The 23,618-nt window shown below is 43.6% G+C and overlaps 1 protein-coding gene across 2 annotated transcripts in view; it reads right to left on the bottom strand.

Moving 5' to 3' along the window:
• Positions 1–23,618, bottom strand: part of CLPB (caseinolytic mitochondrial matrix peptidase chaperone subunit B) — a 182,149-nt gene that overhangs the window by 29,125 nt on the left and 129,406 nt on the right. The window contains exons 7-8 of one of the 2 annotated variants that reach the window (XM_051987437.1): positions 17,937–18,005; positions 9,400–9,514 (exon numbers count right to left, since the gene is read on the bottom strand). In XM_051987437.1, the coding sequence (XP_051843397.1) occupies positions 9,400–9,514; positions 17,937–18,005 (184 nt within the window). The remainder of the gene's footprint in view (positions 1–9,399; positions 9,515–17,936; positions 18,006–23,618) is intronic. The other variant, XM_051987438.1, reaches the window with a different exon arrangement.

The raw sequence follows: 23,618 nt of genomic DNA, 5'->3' as shown, positions 1-23,618 counted from the left end.
GGCCATTGGGACTCCCTAAGGATCTAAGGGTTCCTTGCTTTTATCTAGCTGTTATAAAAAGGGCATTTAGGCTTTTGTGTGCTGTATTCTATAATGTTCTTCTTTTCTAAATATGATGGTTCTCTGTAGAGCAGGTTTCTTGGGGAGGTTTTCTGGAGGCAGCTTTAGTTTCAGTTCCAAGTAATACTCATTTCAAATACAGCCAGGAGTTAAAATCCAATCTTTTATTGTGTCTTCAAAAACAGTCCAGTTAGCTTTCTTTAGTTCCAAGAGCTCTCGTTGCTAGTCTTTTGACTCTGCTAGCTTCTGCCTCTAGCTCAACTCCGACTTCTGGCAATCTTCCGAACTCACTGACTCCACTGACTCAGCTCCTTTTTATGCTCTTTTAGAGGTATAAACTCAAAGGTTGACTTCTCCTCTGAGAGTGGGATTATGGGAGGTGTGAATCTCCTACTGAATTCTGACTTGTAAATCTCCCAAACTTGTGAACTAATGTGTGAACTCTCAAAGGTGCAAACCCAAGCACACAAGCATTGCTTCCATCAATTCCAGTGAGTCAACACCTTGTTTCAAGTTCTGGCCCATAACAGTATTCCAAGAGGGATGAACATTTCTTGGGGACTCCTGGACTAGATGATCCCCCTCAAGAACAAGATTCTGTTCTGCCAGCCATTTGCTGTCTCAGTTGGTGTTCATAGGCACTGAGGAAAAAGATGATGTTTTTTCTCCTCCAATCTTGTTGGGGAGGGTGAATTGAAAAAGGCAGAAGCAGCCAAGGTCATCTCTTCCCCAAACACACCAAACTCATTTCTGCCTTCACTCAGGTTCTTTCTCCCACTGGAGATTCCTTCCATCTTTTCTGCCTGTACTGATCAGGAACAAGTTCAAATCTCACACTGTCCAGGTTTTTCCCCAACTCTTCTAGCTCACATGGATCCTTCTTTACTGGAGCCTCTACAGACCTTAAGTGTCTACATATCTTTTGGTCCTGAATTATGGATACATATTTATTTTAAAAAAATTAACCATTCAACTTTTGTGCCTCTTGTCTTCTCTACCAGGCTGTGTAGGCAGCACTTACTTGGGTTTGCTCTTCTTAAGGAGCACACTCCCTCACAGTAGTGCTAGGAAACCTTCCCTAAGTCAGATTATACCAGGTTATACCTGTTCCAAGGATCACATATAAGAAGGGACCTTGAGTTAATAGACTGGGAATGGAGCTGGCAGCCATCCCTTTAAGAACAAGGAATACTGAACCTCAAGAGCAGGAAATTTAGAGAGGGTATAATAAATACATGCCTTAAAAAATCTGAAGGGAAAAAAAACTCACGAGGAAGAAGAAAATTTGGCCCTTGAAGACAAAACTGAAAATACAGGAAATCAGATTGATTGTGGTTTAATACATGGACATTTTTCTCAGTAGTTGGAGCTGTTTGAAAATGAAATGGCTTGCTCGGGAAGTCTGTAGTTAAATCACAGATAGAATTCACATTTGGAATGGGACTGAACTAGATGAACTCTGATGTTCCTTTCAACACTGCAAGTGGGGAAGGAGTGGGGTTCAGCAGCTGAATTCTGAAGGGAAAGATATGGGATGGCCCCTTCCCCTAACAGGGTCCTACATTGCAGATGTGGGAAGAAGAGGGTTCTTTCCTCTAAGTCTGCCATTTAGGGGGTGGCTCTGCCTAGCTCTAGGAAGGCTGAGATGGTTTGGGTCCCTGGTGGCTTGGTTCTTGCCTTATTTTCTCCATCTGTAACACCATAACAGTGTGCTGGAGTCTTCCAGAGGTCCCTCAGCTGGGGATTGCACTGATAAATTCACTGTATTACTTTGCACAAATCAATACCCCAGCACTTATCAGGGGTTGATGTGACCAAAATTGGTTTCAGCCAATTTGTGAGTGTAATAAATGTCCATTTATCAAATCAATTCATTCAACAGTGCTTCGCTGGCTGCCCATCTTCATGGCACCCACAGGGTTGCCAAGCTTTAGGCTCACCCATGCTTGGTACATTTCTAGATGTCCATGAAAGCCCCAGGAGATCCATAGTGCAGGAATTGAGCTATGCCTGAGAGGTTGAGGTAGAAGCTTGGCTCTTCAGTCATCCCATGCTGCCACTGAAGTTCCCAGATGGCTCCTGAAGGCCCTAACCCATGACCTTCCTAAGGGCAGGGGAGCAGAAGAGAGATGGGACACAAAAATCAAGGCTGGTTTTAGGGAGAAAAGAGGAAGGGGGTTCCCTGCTGAGAATATTAGGGCTCATCTAGCCCCAGTTTGTTCATTTTACAGACTGGAAATCTGAGGCTCTGAAAGGAGAGGTGCCTTGGTCTGGGGGGGGTCACACAAGTCTTCTGACTTGAACTCCAGGGGTTTTTCCTCTAGGCCACATTGCTCCAGAAGGGGAGACCTGGTGTGGAGCAGACAGGACACAAGCAGGCTAGGAAGTATTCCTGTCTGCTGCCAAACTTGCCCATCTTTTAAAGTCTCTCTCCATTAGGAAGCCTTCTTGAAGCTCTGCCATTCCCAATGAGCTCCGGAGCTCCTCTTCCTCTGGCCCCTGATGGCCCTGAGTCCAATTTATCCCGCTGAGGCTTGATGATGCAGCTGCCCATTTGGTTCTCTCACTGTATGCTAGGGAAGAGCTCCATCTCTCCAATGAGGCTATGAATGCCTCGAACAGGGCCAGGCCAGCTCCTCCTTATAGTCACTTTTGGCTTATGTCCCCTAAGGTTAGGGCTGAGATATTCCTTCCCTTCTCCCCACCCTGCATATGAACTACTGGGGCCGGTCCTCTTCTCAGGGTCCTATCCACAGGACGTGATCAGTATAGATTTGCTAATGTGACCCTGGATGAGCCTTTTAAAAATTTTCCTGTATTCCCTGACTTTAAAACAAGGACAAGCCTACAGTTCTTTTAGAGATCTGAGAACAATCCCAGTGCTCTCAGACTGTGGGGAAAGGAATATTCCTGACTTCCTTAGCCCTCTCTTCTGACTTTATCTTGTGCCACCTAAGTAATGCCTCCTTCCTACTCCTAACAGCAAACCTAGTTTGTGGCAAAGGCCACCAGGCTTTCCACTACCCTTTTTCACAGCTCTGGTATTCTTCCTAAACAGTTTTCAACTTTATTTGGCCAACAGTCATTTGGAACTTGAAATATACTGATGGAAGGCTAGAATGTTGGGCTGAATATATCTGTCCTGATTAGAAATATGGGTTTAGAAAACCAACATAAATATAGGATGGAGAGGCACAGTATCAAGTTATCTGAAAAAAAGATCTGGGGATTATAGTAGACTACAAGCTCTAATGCACAGTAACAGAGAAGCCAAAGACTTCACTTGATCCAGGGTGCATTAACAGAGGCATAGTATTCTGACTTAGAGGTGATGGGCCTACTTTCCCTGGCCTTGGTCAGGACTTTTTTTTGAAAAGCTAGAAAGCTGACACTGGATTGTGCTTCTGCTTAGTCCCAGAAGGCAGAAAGGAGAATTGTATGGAAGTTACAGAGAGGCACGTTTAAGTTTGTTCTAAATAACAATACATTTTGGAGATGTCCAAACGTGGCTCTGGAAGTCCAGGGTTCTCCTTCAATGGGGATCTCATTAAGGAGATACTAGATGACAAAAACTTGTCAAAAACTGAGAGATGATGTGATGATTCTGGGACTTGCAACTGTTAGGGTGGCCTCAGGGGTGAATCCTTTGAATTATAGATACTTTGGGGATCTGTGAGACATTAAGTCCAAAAGTTGCTATGCCTGAAAAGTTAAGCATACATGGCCAACTTAGGGGTGAAACTCTCAAAATTCCATAAAACTAGATTTTGGATGAGACCTCTAAAACATAGGCCATAAAATATCCACAGGACAAAGGAAAGTCAGAGAAATTTTGGACCTAATAGAAGAAATTAAGCCTATTTTCATAATAAACAGGGGAAAAAAAAAAAAGCTGGAAAGACTGAGATGTTGCTGCACCTGACACTGAAATTCTCTTTCTTCAGCCATTCCCTCCACGTTTCCCCTAGACTCCATATCTCAGTACTGATAGGAAGTCTCCTCTTCTCTTTGGAGAAAGAAACTCTGAAGCTAGGGATCTAAAATGAGGGGTCCACAGGGAACTCTTTGCACCTTTCTGTCTCTTTGCTTCTGGATCTTAGAAAAGGAACCCTCCAATTCTGGCAGACCATGACAGCATTCCAGACTAGAGGGATTGTGAGGGCAAAGTAAAGACTAGGATTCCCTGGGCCCTCGTCTGGCTGGTCTCCACAAATTAAGGGCTCTAATGTGTACCTTCCCTACCAGTGTCAAAGGCCCCAGACTCTCCTCATCCATCACCATTTGTAAGCAAGAAAAGAATCCCTTCTGTTCACGTGGGGAAGAGGGGAAAGGGCAAGTCTTTGTCCCTGAGGGCAGTTCCTTTTCTCTACAAATTTACTTCATTCTCTGGATTAGATACTCTCAGCCTTGCCCAATCTACTGCCCCTCCCAACTGTATGATGTGTCTCCCTAGACTGGGGAATGGTAGACTTGGTATATAGCTATAGTTCTGTTGCTGTTAACTAGGATGCTGAAAAAAACGGAGACCAGACTATACAAGAATCTGTTGAAGGAACTGGGTTTTCTGACTTCCAAGTCCAATGATCTTTCCATTATACTTTATTTCTTAGTTGTGGGGGCATGAGAGGTAGAGAAAATGGCATTAGGAGAAATAAGAGGAAGGATATGGGTAGGGTCTATGAAAGCTTCATGAAGTAGTTAACTTCTAAGCAAGGTCCATGAGTATGGGCAGGCAGAAATGCTATCAGCAGATGAGAGAAGACAAATTAGTCCAACTAGTATGAAACCTAAGATGGGAAATAAGTATGAGATAAGATACAGAGGAGAAAAAAACGTGGAAGGTGCTAAGTAACATATTTGAGGATTCAAACTTAACAGGCCCTAGGGAACCGCACTTTGATTAGACCAGTGTGATAGGAAGATGATTTACACAGCACAATGAAGAATGGGCATCCTGGAGGCAGGAAGACCAATTGGGAGGAGGCTATCACAATAGGTTGGTCAATAGGAAATGAGATCCTGAATAAGGTGGTTGCATTGGGAGTGCTGTAGAGGGGCAAGATACAGAAGAGGTTGAAGAGCAAGAGCAAGATCGAACAAATGACTGGACACGTAGTGAACAAAACTGAATTCATCACCTTCCTTCCACAACCTAAGCCTGGCTCTCTGTCCTCTCTTGGATGTTTTTATTTTCATGGCTGGCATCAGTGTCTGCCCAGAAGTTCATCTTTGGCTCTCCTTCCTCCCCCACCCCACAATTACGGGACAAAAAGACTCCACATTTGGTGAGTCATACAACTTGCAAATGTCAGAAACAGGATTTGAACCCAGGTATTCCCTGACTCCAAGCCCAGTGGTCTTTTTTCCCATTACACTGCGCTACCTTCTAAATTCTGGGGGATGTGTTCAAGCAAAGAAGACAGGAAAGTAGCAGTCATAGAGAGACAGGAAGATCATGAAGATAAAATGTTACATAAGAGATAGGGGAAGAGAAGATTATAAAGGAGGTTTGGTGGGTCAATGGAACCCAAAGCTGCAGAAGAGTCAAGGAGAGGTTAAGTCATCAGCTTTAAATCAAATATATATCAGGGTGCTGAAGGAACTAACTGGCAGATGTGCCTGATAAGTTACAAGTGTGCTTTCTCTGAAAGGTCACAGAAAATGGGAGAAAATGGGAGAGGAAGATTCTAACATGTATTAAAGAAAAGGGTTCACAGCATTTACAAAAAGATGGAAGTCACCTAAGAATTAGAATGGACTGAAAATAAGTCATGACAGATTAACTGTCTTTCCTTTTTTGATAAGTATAGATGTGAGGAATGCAGTAAATGTGTTGTGCTTGGATGTCAGAAAATACTTGACAGGGTCTTTGGGAATACAAGATTACTTCTTGAGAAGTCAGAATACATTGTAGGAGACTCAGTTGAATGACTGGATCCAAAGAGTGGTCAACAGGACCAATCCCTGGTCTCAGTAGTAAGCAACAGGAATATGGCCTGAGGAGATTTAATGACATGGATGAAGACACAGAGGAAAGAATGGTCAAATGTGCAAATGACGAAGAGCCAAAAGAGTCACCTTGTTGTCTTGTATACCTAGAGCTCATTTGGAGAACTATGTTCAGTTATATTTATCATATTTCAGGAAGTATTCACTGATAAGCTATAAAATGTCCAGAGAAGGGCACTGGGCAGTGGGGAGTTAAGGAAAACAAAGAAACAAGATTTGTCTTTAAGTATCTGAAAAACTGTTTTGTGAAAGATGAATAAACCTGGTTTTATTAGGTTTAAAATGGCAGAATGAGAAGCACTGAGTGGAAGTCACCAAGAAAAATCACCATAAGGAAAAATTCTCTAACAATGACAGCTCTTCCAAAAGTGGATGTATTGCTTTAGGAGGTAACATGTTCCATTGCTAGAGATCTGTAATCAGGGATGGGGTAGCAATTTGTCAGAGATGTTTTTTTGGGGGGGGGATGGAGAGAGGGAGAAAAATAAAAATTCATAAGTGTCATTACTATGTGCAAAACGCAGAATTTGTCTGTAAGTGAGACACTCTGAAGAAGGGAGCAGTATCAACCATGGTCTTGCAATACGTTGTGTGATTGGTGGGTCATCAGCTGGCAAAAACCAGGGGACTGAATGAGGTGGGTGAGATTTTCCTAAGTCTGCTTTTGCATATCTTGGTCAGTCACTTCCCTTTAGTTTGAATGTGCTCTTTAGATTGGCTTTCTTCTTCAGGATTAAAAGCTAATAATCCCTTATATGCAATTGGCCTTTTATAAAAGGCTTTCTCATCTATTATCTCAATTGATCCTCCGACACTCTTGTGAGACAGGAACTATTAGCTTTTTATAAAACATTTTATAAAAAACGGGGAAATTGAGGCCTAGACAAGGTTAAGCGGATTGATTGAGGGCACATAAACAGCAGCACAGTGAGATGCTGAACTCATGTCTACTGGACTTGATTTGAGAGGAGCTTCTTTGGGACTTGGCTGCTTAAGAGGGCCCTTAGTGGGTATGGGGGCAAATGTCAATCAGGATCCTGGATTCTCTCAGGCTACATACTCTTCCTCTATGCCAAGGAATGAGATGACCAAAACAAAACAAAACAAAACAAAAAAAAAGGAGGCAGTGTCGAATGAGAAATGCAGGTCCATTCCCCTGCCTCTCCACTGGCTTCCTGATGCCTCACTTATCTTGTTAGCTTGAGACACGGGCAAGGGAGGAAGGTCAAAGGAGAGTGGGCAGATTGCTGGCTAAAGGACCTTGAGGGAGCCCAAGGGGAAATATTATGGTGGCAGGTATGTCCTGATCCGTGTGGACATAAAAGGCCGGTAGGAGATGTTTTATTAAATCTCTGGTAGGGTCATTTGTCTCTCCTTTCCAGGGGCCCCTCCCTCTTCCTTTTCTCCAACCAGAAGCAGCCCAGCAAAGAGAGAGCAAAAAGTCTGTTCCTTCTGTGTCCGGCCCAGGAGGCTGGGCAGGCCTATCCTGGGGCGGTGAGGTGGCAGGCTGACTGGGCTGGCATAGTGACATATCACTTGCTACTCACTCCCCAGTGTCATTTTGGATCAGTTTTCCCCTCTTCTGCCTGTTTCTGTAAAATATCCCTGCAAGGTCTAAATCCTGTGACCTATATGGTAACTGGCCCTGCTAGGAGCTCTGTCAAGGAGAGTCAAGTGGGGTGGCTTCTGCCTAGAAGGGGAGGGACACTGCCTGGTTTGGGGATTCTAGGCTGCCTTTAATGAAAGCAGTGGCCAACCTCCTGACCTTGGGCTAACGGCACACTCTGGGTTAGGGGGCTCCGACAGCTCCTTTTGTCTCTGGACACAGGCTGGTCCCCTGGCCCTGGTGATTAGGACCCTTGTTCCCTGATGAACTGGGGATAATAGAGGGTCAAGCTGGGGCGGCCTGCCTTCTTTTTTCAATTAAATCTTTAATTGCTTTCTGGAAGGTGACAAACTTTCCTCTGGAGGCCCCAGAGGGAAGGACACAATTTCGGCATGATGGCCCCTTTTATCACCCAGGCTTGGCGGCTAGATTGGAAATTTACAGCTTGATAGCTTGGGTAACCCAGAGTGTGGAGGCAGAGACTGGGGCTACATTTAGGGAGGAAGACTGGCCTTATGAGTGAGGAAAACCAGGAGGCTCCAGCAGGACCACCCCAGTGCCCTTCTTACTTCTGATCTAACTGAAATGTTACAATTTCTCCCCTCCTATCTTGATTCATAGCCTTGGGTTAGACCCCTAAAGTAGAGCACATGGTCTTTTGAAAGGATGTGTAGACATGTGCCCTTGTTACCCTGAGTTGGAAGGAAAGTAAGGGTGTTTTAAAAACACTATAAGGTTCTCAATTTGGAGTCAGAAAGCCTAAATTCTAGTCCTAGCTATAAGATTTTGGCCCAGTTACTTCACCTCACCTTAGTTTTCCCATATAAAAAATGGAGATAATAATACTCAAATCATCTTAGGAAAGGCAATACAGCATAATGGAAAGAGCACTGGACATGGAGTCAGGAGACACCAAAGTGTGAATCCAGTTCCAATATTTCCTTGCTGTATGACCTTGGATAAGTCACATAGCAATGATGTAAATGCACTTTACATTCATTCTCTCTTCTAAACTTCAGAGAGATTACATCTCTTTGGTTCCACAGGTGCTACAGGTATGAGGCAGGATCTGAACTTTTCTGGTCTCTAGGTTCAGTCCATCTCAAAGGGGATAGAGCTCAATGGCTGGGGCAGCAGAGAGAATGTACAGACAGAGAGCTGTGTGGGGAGGCCCAGGTAAGCAGGTGCCGTGGTTTCTGGTGGTGGCCATGAGACTTTGGTGCTTGTGCCTTATCAGAGAGATTTCAGATGGCAGAATGGGATCCTGGAGAGAACACTAACCCAGCAGCCAGAAGGGTCTAGCCCCATTTTGCAGTAATAGTAATTTTATTATTGTGTGACTTTGGAGAAATCTTTGGATTGGATAATTTATAAGGTTCCTTTGCGCTCTAATGCTTTATGAAACAGATTCACAGCACTTTTCTTCAGTTTAGTTGATAGGATACTTGGAATGAATGGATTTTTATATGTAGTTCTGCTTGTTCTACCTCTCAACGGACTGGATTGAATCTACTTTCTAAAGGCACCCTCAGGGGCAGAAGACTCAGTAGTATTGGGCAATTATTTGCTCTCTGAGTATTCAGAAATCATTGCTCCTTTTTTAACAGCCATTCTGACCTCCAGCCATTTCTCCGCTCTCAGAAGGAAACTGGGATGCTTCCATCCCACCCTTACACCAGGAATGTCAGCATGCAGGACTGCCAGGGGCACTGCACAGTACTCACCTGCTCCCACCGTGGCAATGGCGCTCTCCTGGCCAATGATGTGCTCCTTTAGCCGCTGCTCGAGAGGGAAACGACGACGTTCCTCAGCCTCGCGCTTCCGTTGCTTCTCCTGATACTGGCAGAAAAAAAAGGACAGACAGCGTGGAATGTGACAGTATCTTTCACATCCTGGGTCACCCTACCCTAGCCCACAGGCCTCCCAGGGGACAGGTGCTACATTTTTCTTCCTTGGACAAAATGAAGCCCAGAGTTGGCTTCAGAGGAAAAGCCCCCTTATTTCATTCGAAACAGAAGCCAGACTCTATTCCTAGAGAAACCACAAAGCACTCATGGGCAGAGAGTACTTGAGGGTGAGAATGGCCCTTCTCAGAAGCAGACTCAGCCCATGGACTCACATTGCCCAAATACAATTCACTCATTCTATAGAGACCTGGGTTCTGTTATATTATGGGGGGAAACAGGAGCAGAGGAAGGCATAGCCACATTCCTGGGGTCCTAGCAGTCTAGCTCTAAGACAAGGAGGTGAGAATGACACATGGGAAATCATTAGAAAACAATAAATTACTCTTACTGCAGGGCATAGACCCTAAGAAAGTCTGAGACAGAAAGGTCCCAAACTATCAAAATATTCACCAGCAATGCTTTTGTGGTGGCAACAACCTGGAAACGAAGCTAGTATCCATCAACTGGAGAAGAGTTTAACAAGTTCTGGTAAATGAATATAGTGTAACACTTATGCACCATAAGAAACTATGAAAAAGAAGATTTCGGAGAAACATGGGGAGACTAGTATGAACTGATATTGAACAAAGAAAGAAAAATCAAAACAATATACATAGAGTTATATGACACCAAAAGGCAGTGGAGCTCAGGGAAAATGTACCCCTCTTCTCTGGAATGAGGTGGGAGCTATGGGTACAGAATGCTGGATATGCTGTCAAATTCTCCTGGATCACAGATTTTGAGCAAAGAGAGATATAGTAGGTCTAAGCCCAAAGAATAAGTGGCAGATAGCTGAGACTCAAGAGCCAGCACTCACTATAGCAATTGTTGGCAAGAATACATGCCTCTCAGATTGCCTTGTTTTTATTCCAAAAGATGGTTCAAGGTGGCTATGAAAGAAATTACTATGCTGCAAAAAAAGGTTCAATAAAGCTTTAAAAAATATGACTGTGTGCTCAATGATGTGGCTCAGACTTAAAACAGACCCTGAGTGGTGGAAGGCAGTGACCTCAGAGCCAAATTGCAAGAAGTGGGCAGAACAGAGAAGGAAAGAGCCTTTCTTAGTGAATTAATTTTGCTCCTGTGTCCAATTAGCAATAGACTGTGAATTCAGAACCACAGACTTACAGATAAGAGAATAGCTAGCCTAATATTCAACCCTTGAACCCTCATTCAGCTTCTGACTGGCCAACTGAAGTGACTGGGAGCTGAGCCTTTTTGGTTCTTCTGAGACCGAGTCCAAATTTGTCTTTCTAAAAAACACCTACACTACTTTCTGAGGTATGCCCCCTCCCTACCCCGACTCCTGCGTCTCCTCCTTTGTTGGATGTGCTCTGAGGGTTCCCTTCTGGGCATGGGGATCCTTTGCCCACCAAACCCAGGTCCTGTCAAAAAAGTCGTGGTTGTAGACTGCTCTTGTGGGCAGAGTGGATAAAAAATATCAGCCACTCTGGCAGCATTTTCCTGAGATGGTAGTGACCCTGACAGAAGTTAAAAACAATAAATAGCAAACAATCCAATTTTGGCTGTTGCTATCAGTCTGTAACTGAAAGCTCCCATCAGTCCCCATGTTTCATATGGAGCAATAACTCGGCTGCCGATCCCAGTGGAACGATGCTTGCGGGATGGAATCTAGCGTGTCACCGTATGGCTCCCTCAGGCGTGGCATACATCACTGAGCTCTGACTCTGCCATCCATATTTCTAGAGCTTCCTCTAGTCACCCAGGCATAAACGAGGCCCTCGGTTTGGTGCCATGTGAAGTGTTTTCCTCTGGGAAGAACACAGTCTTTTGCAGGCACAACTTAAGCCACTTCCTACATGAGGATGTCATGTAACAAGCAAGAAGTCCCTTTAAAAGATTGGGAAAGCAGGAATCTCTTAGGTCATGGAAAATTAGAGCTGGAAAAGACCCTGAATTTTATCTAGTCCAACTTCTTTCTTCTACAGATGGGGAAACAGACTTATGGTAACGAAATGACTTGCTTGGGGTGTCAAGTGGCAAAGCTGGGATTTGAATCCAGACTTTCTGACAGCCTTTCTAGGGCTCTCCTCACTCTACTCTACCCCTTTCAGATTCTCCCTCATTAGGCTCAATCCAAATAAGACATAGCTTGTATGGCCATAGAATGCAAATTCTCTTTTCTTCGCCCCCTCCCCCCCTCTGCTCCCGCCCCCAGCAAAAGTTAAGTGACTTGCCCAGGGCCATACAGCTAGGAAGTGTTAAGTGTCTGAGACCAGATTTGAATTTGACTTCAGGGCTAGTGCTCTATCCACTGTGCCACCTGACTACCCCTAGAATGCAATTTTTAAACGAACAGGCTGTCTGGTTTCTCCCTTCCCTACCCTCTTTTCTCCAGCCTGGAAGATCCTTCTTCTTCCTTATGCAGCTTTAGCATCACCTTTTGGTAGATACCTTTCCTGAATCCTCTGATGGCCAAACCCCTCCTCTCTCAACTTACTGCATTTTTATTCCCTTCCTATTTACTCTTTTAGACGTACATGTATGTCCTCCCTGTTTGAGCACAAGAGCCTTTCTAGGAGGTATAGTTTCTTTCCTTGTCTTTCTATCCCAGTGCTTAGCAGTGACCAGTGATTGTATTCTAAGTGCTGAACAGCCTTTGCCCTGTATATAGAAGACACTTAATAAACACTTGCTGAATTGTTGCACTGAATTTGGCAGAAGGAAATGCCTTTATGGATTCAGGTTAATTCAGTTCAAATCAGCACAAATGTTAAGTACTTATTATGCCCACAAGTACCCCTTATCCAGAGGCCAGATCCTTGGTTTTGAAATCAGGCAAAAATGTGGGTTCAAGTCTTGCCTCTAACATAGGCAAGTCATATGTCTCTGGGGAAGTCCTTTTACTTCTCAGTGCCCCAAGCACTAAGTTTTATGCTGCAAAACTGACATAGATCTGCCCTGGCAGAGGAAATTTCATCATGGAAGCTCCATCCACTGATGAAATTACAGGCTGAATTTAAGATGTTGGTGGGTCTTCCAGAAGGTAGCTGGCAGCATGGGACCAGACAGAGTTCAGGAGAGACATAAGGGCTGGATACATAGATCTGATAATTGTATAGAGACATAACCTAATGTGTGTATGTGTGTGTGTGTGAGAGAGAGAGAGACAGAAAGAGAGAGAGAGAGAGAGAGAGAGAGAGAATTAATTAGAAAGAGGGAGAGATAAGAAAGAAGAGAAGGAGTAAAAGCCCTAAGAGAGCTTTGAAAAATATTCATGGTAAGAGAATCAGGAGGGCACAATGTCACTGAAGCCAAGAGGAGATAGTTTTGAGGAAGGGATGGTTCCTTGTGACAGATGCTAGACTGAAGTCAAGAAGGATGAGCACTGAGAAAAAGACCCTTGGATATGACATGACATTCATCTACTCCTACTGCTGCAATGGCCCTCTTTAAAACAGATATGATGTTGCTGGAAAGAGATAACTTCTCCAATGGATGGCAGTTAGAAGAAGTAAGATTTGGATCCCACAAAAGGAAAAAAACCCCAAACAAACAAATTTCTACAATTAGAAGTCTCCAACAGTGGAATGGATTGCTTATTAGGTGGTGAACTTCTCGATATTACAAGTTCTCAAATAGGCTGCATAACCTTGTTGGGGAGGAGGTATAGAGAATTCTTGATTAGATTCAGTTTGGACTGAAATCGCTTCTAACAGAGCTTCAATGTTTTAAAGACAGTGGGGAAGAGGATAGGTCTTGTTTGGCCAAAGAGAACAATCTTAGTGCTAATGTGTAAAGGATATGGGAAGGCAGAGTTCATTTCAAATAAGGAAGACATTTTTAAATAATCAGAGCTATCCCATAGGGAACCAGGCTGCATTGGGAGTTAATTGAGTTTTGCACCCCTGAAGCATCTAAACAGAGACTAAGAAACTCCTTTTGGAGATAATATAGAAGAGTCTCTTGCAGTGGAATAAAGTCCAGATTAGTTGAATGTCTGAGAGTTTTGAAAACTTTGAAGACCTTTCCTAAATGTGTTGAAGGAAAGAAAAGAGCATCATGGTCTTTATGTTTTTGTTATTTGTCTGCTTCTAGGCTAGTTCATTCTTAGGAAGCTAGAAGAATAACAGACATGCAGGATGTTTTGGATGGCTCCTTTCTATGGGTCCTGAAATGGGCTCTGTCTAGGCTTCCATCTCCCTTCCTGCAGGAAATATTATGGGATGCAAGCAACAGCAGGGAATACAGCACTGGGCAGGGCCAAGTTGGGCTGAGAAGTATGGCTAAGAAGAGGGGCTGTGATGACTTTTGGCTTACATAAGCAGTGATTTGGGTCTAGAAGAGGTAGACAAGATGGGCAAATAGAACATAACAAGTCACTTAAGAGAAGACAAATATTAAGGGTCTTAGTTTAGAAAATATGTGAGCATCAGACACTGATATGGGCTCTGCCCCTAGGGGGATGCTCTTGCTCTCTACTTTTTTTTTTTTAATATCTCCACTAGGTATAGGCTATATCTTGCTAGTATACCTTGTGAAGTTCTCGTTTTATATTTAGCAGCTTCTGAATTTCCTCATCATTTTCATCAAATTAATCTTGATGTTTATGAGTGTTCTGACCCAGAGGAGCAAATGCAAGTGCAGCCCTGAAAACTGCCCCTTCCTGTTCTGCTCCACTGTTGCTAAGTTGTGTTGGCTCAATTTATCCTGCAAGTTAGCAGCAAACTATTTCCTCTCAGAGAAGTGCTCTAATCTGTTGATATTCTTCTGGTAGTCTTTTTGTCTTGAGGTTGTCACTTTTGCTGAATGTGAAGATTCAGTTTGGAGAGAATAAGTCTATGATCAGTCAGCACTCTGCACCATATATTGCCTTTGCCACTCTCACATCCTGTCTATTTCTTCTTGCAATGACAGAGTATTATTAAATACCAATGTTTGCTGCAAGAATGCATTCATGAAATTTTATTCCATTTAGGTAAATGGAATACAGAGTTGATGAGGAAAAGATCATGAAATGTACAAGTCTTCAGTAGTAAGTGACCACTGCTGTTGCTGTTTCCAATTCCTTTCTTCCTAAGGACTCCCTGCCATGAGCCTATTTGAGCTTTAAAGTCAGCCAGAATTCTAGTTCACTTATCTTGGGAGTATGCTTTCTAGGAAGGTACACATGTATTTGCCAGAGCTAAGTCAAGGGTTTGGGAGGCTCCAAGGGCAAGTGTGGGAGAGGAGAGGTATTAGACTGATTACCAAACTGAAAGACTATAAAGCTCTTATGCTGACATCATTGTTGTATACCCATAAACTTGGACAGTATAGCAGTGCCAAGACATTTGAGTTGTCTTAGAAAGATTCTGAAGATCACCTGACAGGGTAAGGTTCTTTCTTGAACTAAACTGCCAAGCAACTCCACTGGGCTAGTCACACTGTTTGAATGCCAAAATACTCTTGTCAAAAAAAACCAAAACAAAACTATATGGAGAACTCATACAGGGCAAGCAAAAGGTGGTCAAAAAAAAGTGATTCAAGAACCCTCTCAAAGTCTCAAGAATTTTAGAATTGACTGTATGACATGGAAGATATTTGGTACAGGACTGCCCAGCCTGGCATGCCCTCATCAGAGAAGGTCCTCTGTTCTCTAAGCAAAGCAGAATTGAATTAGCTCAGAAGAAATATGAGATGCATAAAGTGAGAGAAACCACCCCAAATGTTCATAGGGATTACTTGTGTCTGACCTGTGGCAGAGCATCCCTAGTTCACACTGGTCTGATCAGTTCCAGTCAGACACACTAACTTGATTCTAACACAGTGATGTCATTTTGGTCTTCAAGAAAATGAAGGACAAAACCAATCAACCAGACACAGGCAGATTGGGTCTCCTATCTGTGTGACGGACAGAGATTCCCAAAGGACCAACTGATTGCTGATTAGGCCTGGACTAGAGGTATCCAGAGGTTGGATTAATTACCTGATTAATCCTACTCCTTTGTCCAGTGTCCTCTCCCTTGGTGTGCATGGACCTTATTCATGGAATTATCCCCGTAACTGGTCACTAATGCTTTACCCCTTTCTCAAGTTATAACCAGATTCTGAGTGGACTGACTTTTATAAACATCTAAATGATTTTATTTAAGTATAAACTGAGTACTTGTTAGCTTAGCAGGTAAGAAAAGGGTTCTGTCTTCAAGCAATTTGCAATTTGGTTCAGGAGAGAAGACATATATGAGGAAGGGAATAGGAAGGTCCCGGAAGAGATTGATTTTTGTGGTTTGGGAGGGAGGGAATAAGTCTGTGCTTAGCTGGGAGCCATGGAGATGGAGAAGCAGAGACCGTATGATGTCCTAGAAAGAACAGAGGTGTGGCATCTGGCTTTCTGGGTCTGAGTTTTGGCAGGGTTCTGCACCGCCTTAACTTCTCTCAGCTTTGATTCCTCTTCTGTCCCTGGCAATACTGGCACTAATTGATCTCCTGTAGAAATGAGGGGGTGAGACTGTCTCTCCCAGGTTAAAATCTTTCGATTCTATGAGTGTCATGTTCTTGGGCCCAAATGCAGAATCTCTTCAGGTGGGTTATGAGGCCATCCACTGGAAGAGGGGCTGAGAAGGAGACTGCCAACGGAGGCCTGGGATGCCTGGGTGGGAGGTGCTGGGGGTGTGGTGCCTAGAAAAACAGAAGCAAGCGAGCCCATCTTCTTAATAAAAGACACATGCAATTAGTTTCCACAGCCCTCACCTAGAGACAGCGGCCACTGGCTCCCAGCGGCTAATCTGAACTGGGTAATCGCATTCACTGGCTCTCATCATCCTTGATTCGACATGGCACCCCTCTTGGCTGTGACGACATTTACAGGAAAGTGTTCTGGGCCTGGGGCTGAGGCCTGGCTCCGAGCTGGCCAGCAGAGTGGGCGTGCTTACACGAGAGCCAAGAAGGAAGCTGAGCCATCCTGTGTCTCATCAGACTCTGTGTTCCCCAGGAAGGGGGAATGTGAGGAGGGCAAGCAAGAGAAAGGATGGGGTGGGGGTAGAAGCAACCCAGGTGACAGGCAGACTTGTCTGTGGGTGATTACTCTGCATGGTCACAGAGAGCAAGGATAAGGGCTCAGAACAAAGAGCTGACCCAACAAGGGGACTGCCGGCAAGCTTTGTTCTGAAAGGAGCATGTTGGGGGGAAGGGAGAGAGGAACAAGCCCACCCGAAGGGTTGCAATGGAAAACCGGAATGTTTTCAGTGCAGTTAAAGGAACTAGAGAGAATCAGACTACAGAAGAGAGGGCTGGGAGGGAAGTAGCTGCTACTTTCCTTCACTAGCTGTCAGGCTGTCATGCTAACCTGGCTTAGACACAGAAGGATCATGAAAATCAGCCTCAGCCTTTCAGGTCAGCAGAAAAGAGCAAACAGGAATTTGGTTCACAAATCCTATAGCCAGGTACCTAGCACAAGGCTGGGTTCACAATCAGCTTTGAAAATGGCCAAGCACGTGGCAGGGGTTGTAGAAATAAGAGCCCAATGGAGAGAGCAATCAGTTGAAGCCTGGAGATGCCTGCATTTCCCTCATGGCCATTATCACTTTCCCACTACCTATCCAATCCCTCTTACACAATCAGTTTAGCTGGAAGGGACCTCAGAGGTTATTTATTCTAATCCATACCTGGATAGAAATCCACATTCCTGATAAGTGGCCATCTGGGTTCTGTCTGAGCCTGCAGTGATAGGGAACAAACTCTCCTAAGACAGTTGATTCTACTTTTGGCTGACTCCAATTATTAGGAGAAGTTTTTTTATTCTATCTAGCTAACATCTTTCTGTGTCATCAATTTTTACCTATCTCCCAGTTCTGTTCTCTTTTCCTCTAGGTTAAATCTCCCTAATGTCTTCAATGGATTCTCCCAGGGTATGGTCTTCAGTCTGATCACCCTCCCCTTGATGCACTGGAAATCTTTGGGCAGATGGCAGATCACAATCACTTGCTGGATATGTTATGGACAAGATTCTTGTTGAGAAAGAAGTTAGACTAGATGGCCTATGAGATCCCCTACAACCCTGAGACTCTTTTTTGCACTTCTCTGCCCAGAAAATGTCACTGGCTTTCATACTGGTTCTGTGTCAAGTCCAAGCTCTTCAGGTTAACAACTGAGGTTCCAGTCTGGCTCTAGCCCTCACCTTGTCAATAGTTCTCTCTACCTTAATTGTTCCACTCTCCTGACCCATGCCAGACTCATTCCCACCTTTAATTTATTTTTAAAAATGCTTATTCCCACCATTATTCAGGCTATTCCCTGACCCAGAAAGCCTTATCCCCTCCTCCTCTTTCCCTATGCAAATCCACTATGTCCTAAAAGCCCTCTTCCAGTCCTACCTCCTCCAGGAAGCCTTCTCCAATAATCCGTTCCACCCTGATTGTTTTCTTCTCTGAGCTCATACAATCCTTAGAGGTGGAGACACATAGGTTAGTAGCTGACCATATGCAATCTTATATTGTCCTCAATGAGCCATGTGTTATGAGTCTTGTCTCCTTAACCAGACTGTGAGCTCTAAGAGGTAAGGGCTCATGTCTCTTCTTTTCCCCAAAGAGACCAACACTGCTGGAGACACAGAGCACATATGTTCATTTGTCCATCTGTTTGTTCGTCCGTTCGTTTGTCCATCCGTCCATCCATCCATCCATCCAGCATTAAGCCTCTACTATATGAGATGCACTGTATTAGGTGCTGGGGACAAAAAGATAAAAGGCAAATAGTCCTTACTCTCAAGGATCTTAAATTAGAATAGATGCTCAACCACATGGCCAACGATTGACTAAAGTGCCCTATATTCTAACAGCTCTTGGCATGTGGCTGGGCACATAGGAGACATTGACTGAGTGATGAGCTCAGGGCTCTGGACTGGGGGCCTGATCAGACAAAGGAGTAAGGGTAGATCCTTTCTCTTGCTGTACATTCTCAAGATACAAAGCCTGCCAGTCAAGCTGAGAAACCCTGGCTTGGAATTCCCATTCTACTATGTTTTCCAGTCAACCTCTAGGGAAAGACCCTGTTTATGGGGACAGTAAAAAAGAGGCCTGGTAAGAGTCTGGCACATGGCAGCAATGCCCAAAGCAAGCTCCAGGTGATAAGTAGATAGTGAGGAAGAGCCTCTGTTTATTCCAGGGAGATTTCCTTGACTACCCCAGCCCATAGGGCTCTGTTCCCCTTCTTAAGCCCCCACAGAAATTAATTCATGACTCATATAAGTAGAATAAAATTCAATTAAACTTTTGATTCTCTCTGCCCTTCCCCCCACTTTGGGCATTTCCCTCTGAATATAGCTCAACACCTTGCTTGTCAAGCTGAGAGCCCCTGAAAGGGAAGACCCATTTCTTCTTCTTATATCTTCCATAGCACAAACCAGCATAGGACTGGGAAAAGAAAGGGAACCAGTGCCAAGTGAGGCAGTAGGAAAAGAAGGATGCCTCAGTCCAAAAGGATGAACAAGGTCACATCTATGACAGCACCTGTGCTTCCTTAGAGAGAGCACTGAAACTAGAGGATGGTGGGTTGGACGAGTCCTGACTATTTTGGCTTTGGCTACAAAATGGGGATAATCACAGGTGCCTTTCAAAAGATTTAGAGCTGGAAAGAAGAACCGTAGAAATGATCAACTTTAACTCTCTTCCTTTTAAAGATAGGAAAACTGAGGTCAAGAGATAAGAGAGGAAAAGACTTGTCCAAGTCCCACATGTAGCAATGCAGGGATTCAGTTCCTGATTCCAATCAAGCACTCTTTTTGTTATGACAGAACAGGTCTGGGTTGAATAAAAGCATGGTGTAACCTTTTAAGGGCCATCTAGGTATTTAATCCCTATTTTAGCCTTGACCCAGCCTTTTCTCTGGATCCTGGTGGTCTTCCTGGGCAGCTGACTCTGCTGCTCACCTGTCCTACTGTCTTGGCAGTCACCTAGGCTCAGCAGTAGAGTGTGTGGTCCGTGGGGCCCTGCATTCCCAGCCGCTGCCCAAACAAATTAAAAATACATAGGAAATGTTCTTGCTAGTCTGTCATGGGAATATGCAAATAAAATCTATGTGATGGCCTATCGGGCTAATATTCCTGCCAATTCATTCTCTGGGTGTGATTAAAATGAGCAATAAATTCCCCAACAGTCTCAGTGGATTGCGGAGCAGGGAGGGGAATGCAGGCTTATCCCAGCACGTCCCCTTTAGCTGTGTATTCATCATGGCCCAGCTTCCCATATTTTTGTTTTATCTACTATCATGTACTGAGAGATAGAGATAAAGATATATTTCCAGCCTTCTCTTCTTGTCTTTTAGTTAAAATGTGGCCATATCTTTAAACTTTCAATTCTCTGCTGTCAAAATCCTTTCTGCCCTTCAATACCCAGAGTAAGTATCCCTTCTTCCAGGAAGTCTTCCCTGATCACTCCATCCCACAAGCATCTCTCTTCCTCTTCAAAACTCTAGTTAACTCTGGACCTCACTCAAATCACTGAGTTTTGTTAGTGGACCCAGGATCAAGCTTGGCTCTACTACTCACTCCCTATCTGATCTTGGCAAGTCATTCTAGGTTAATTTCCTTATTTACAAAGAGAGAATTGGTTGAGATGTGCCTTTTTTGTTGTTTAGTCATTTCAGTTAGGCCTGACTCTCCATGGCCCTTTAAGGATTTTCTTGGCAAAGATAATGAAGTATTTGCTATTTCCTTTTTTGGCTCATTTTACTGATGTGGAAACTGAGAAAACTGGGTTAAATGACTAGCTCAGACTTAAACAGCTAAGTTAAGTATCTGAAGTCAAGTTTGAACTCAGGAAGATGAGTCTTCCTAGTGCCAGGACTGGCGCTCTATGCTTACTATGGGCATAAGAGATGCAGTTGGTATTACTAGGGGCAGCTAGGTAGTGCAGTGGAAAGAATGCCAGGTTAGGAGCTAGAAGACTCATCTTCCTGAGTTCAGCTCTGGCTTCAGACACTTACATGCTGGGTGAGCTTTGGCAAGTCATTTAACTCTGTGTGCCTCAGTTTCCTCATCTGTAAGATGAGCTAGAGAAGGAAACTACCCAAGTATCTTTGCCAAGAAAATCCCACAAGGGGTCATGGAGACTTGGACAGAAATGAAAAATGACCTATAACAACATGGGCATAATAGCAATTTCACAGGATTGTTGTGAAGCAAGTGCTTTGGAACACCAAATAATTATAAAAAGATAACCTGAATATGGTCCTTAAGCATGTTAGGGAACATGGAAAGAAAAGGTAGAAAAGACAGGATGAAGCCAGATAATGGGAAGTCTCTAAAACAGGCAGAAAAGCTTAGATGTTAGACATAAATAATGGCAGTGGCTTATCTCTCTATCTAGTGCCACCAGAGGTCAAGGAAAGACTATGTAGTTCACTGAAATTTTAGTAAGGTGCCTGATAAAGTAACTCATACTATCCAGGTGGAAGAAACTGAGAGATGAGGACTAGATTACTGTACAATTTGGTATACTGTTGAATGGTTGAGTAGCCAGACTCAGAATAATTGTTGATAGTTCACAATATCACCTCTGCAAGTGGCCTTATGTGGTATGTCATAGGAGTCTTTGCTTGGCCCAGTGTTATTTATTATTCTTATTAGATAAAGCATGCTCATCAAATGTGTATATAATACAAGGGCTTGCTAACACAACTAGGATCCAAGATCTTCATAGTTTTGAGAGCTAGCTAAGTCTAATGAGAGGGCATTCGATAAACATAAATGTAAAATTTTACATATAGGCTGAAACAATCAACTTCATAAATATAAGATGAGAAAGGTAAGATTTTACAAAGACGTTTGTCTGAAAAAAAGAACTGGGAAATGTCATGACTTGATGAGTCAGAAGTGATACAACCTAATGTGATATGGAACTACATTAAGAAAATTGTGGCTTCCAGCCATAAATAAGTGACTGTCCCTTCTGTGCTGTCCTGATCAGATCACATCTGGAGTACTTTCAGTTCTGGGCACTAACGGCTTTAAAGGACACAGATAAGCTAGGCAGTGTTCTGAGGAAAGCAATGCAGAAGGCAAAAGGATCTGCGTTTATGACATGTAAGGATCTGGGTATATTTAGCCTGGAGGCCAGAGTCAGAGGAGGTTGGACAGCTACCACATAGAAAAGAGATCACAGCGTCCTGTTTGGCCCAGAAAGCAGAACCAAGAGCAATGGGCAGAATGCAGAGAGGGGCAAAAGTAAGCTTGAAGTCAGGAAATATTTCTTATTAATCTTACAGCTATCTGCCTCAAGAGGAGGGACTAGGAGATCATCAGAAGAGAAGTGACCTTTTTTCAGTGATGTTAACAGTGGGGATTCCTACCCTTGCTGTATAACAGTATTTCTGAATTTTGTATTTCGAAAAGATATCATAGGAATAAGTCTTTTAGAAGTACAAAACTCTTTACATATTATTTTATCTTCACAATAGTCCAGGAGGTAGGTGTTGTTAATGCCTCAATTTAAAGAGAAGGAATCAAAGCTGAGGAAATTAAGTGACTTTTTTTTTTTATTGTCATACAGTTGTCTGAAGCAGAATTTGAATGAATTCAGGTCTCCCAAGTACAATGCTCTGTCCACATATCAACCTGAGTGGCTCAAATGAATTCAAGTTATTTGGAATGTGTGCATCAGGACTGCCAAATGGGACTTCTGAAGCATTGTCAGGGATAGCAGAAAGACCTTGGAGGATGGGAGAGGAACTACGGATACCTCCTTCAGGTACCACGAGGACATGATGGATTATGAGTTCATATAAACAAATATCGATGACTCAGGGAATATGGACAGTTATGTTTAATGATCTTGAAGGGAAAGGAGGAAGAGAAGGAAGGCAAGAAGCATTTATTAAGCTCCTATTATGTGCCAGGCATTGTGCTAAGCATATTATCTGATCCTCACAAGGACCCTGGGATACAGGTGCTATTATTATTCCCTATTTTACAACTGAGGAAATTGAGACAGATGGTAGTTAACTGACTTGCCCAGAGTCACAAAGCTAGTAGATGGCAGAGGCAATATTTGAACTCTAGTCTTCCTGACCTCAGGCCCAAAGCTCTCTCTATTGTATCTCCTTTTCTGCTCCACGAAAGAAGCATCATGCTTGTTCTGTATCTGGGAACAATAATAAGCTGCAAGTTGCAAGAGGCAAATTTCGACTTTACATTAGGAAGAACTTCCTAGTGACTAGAAGAGCTGTACAGATGTGGCCTGGGCTGCCTTGGGAGATAGTGGAATTCTTCAGGGAAGAGGCCAGACGACACAGTGGACAGTTACTTCAGAGCAGGAGTCCTTTCCTGGGTCTGAACTTGACAAGGTGGCTGTGGAGGTCCTTCCCAACTCCAAAACTCTGGGATCTTCAGGTTAGGGAAATGGAGATTGGAGATGAGAAGGGACTTAGCTCAAGACCAGAGGACACTCAGTTGTCCCCCATTCAGCTTCTTTATAAGCAAGATAAAGTGGATTTTCCCCAGGTGGGAGCTATAGAATTTTTTTTTTTTTGCTGAGACAATTAAGTGATTTGCCAGGGTTACATAGCCAGAGAGTGTTAAGTGCCTGAGGTCAAATTTGAACTCAGGTCTTCTTGACTTCAGGACTGGTGCTCTATCCACTGCTCTACCTCGCTATCCATACCCATAGAATTTTTAGAAACCAGACATTTTTAGAGAGCTCTAAAGTTTACAAAGCACCTTTCTTATAAAAGCCCAGAGTCAGGACAGTGTAGGCATATTCTTCTAAATTTGCAAATGAGGAAATTGCAAATGACCAGAAAGGAGAAATAGTCACAAGGCAATTTAGTGGTAAGAAACACTACAGCCCAGTCCAGTGGGCTCAGAGGAAGCCCTTCCCCCATCAGTACTGATTCCTGGGCACGGCTTGACTGAGGGCTGGCTACAAAGGCAAATGAACTTGAGGCAGCCCTAAGGGAGCTCTTGGTCTAGTTGGGAAAAAGAAATTCACACACAGAGACCAAACACGACAATATGGGAGACAGTCAAGTGTAGAACTGTGCAACTCAGGATGGAGCAAAGA

Source organism: Antechinus flavipes, chromosome 3, assembly GCF_016432865.1.
Source record: "Antechinus flavipes isolate AdamAnt ecotype Samford, QLD, Australia chromosome 3, AdamAnt_v2, whole genome shotgun sequence".
Classification (NCBI taxonomy): domain Eukaryota; kingdom Metazoa; phylum Chordata; class Mammalia; order Dasyuromorphia; family Dasyuridae; genus Antechinus; species Antechinus flavipes.
The sequence above is the reverse complement of the archived record's forward strand: the minus strand, read 5'-3'. Positions and strand labels throughout refer to the sequence as shown.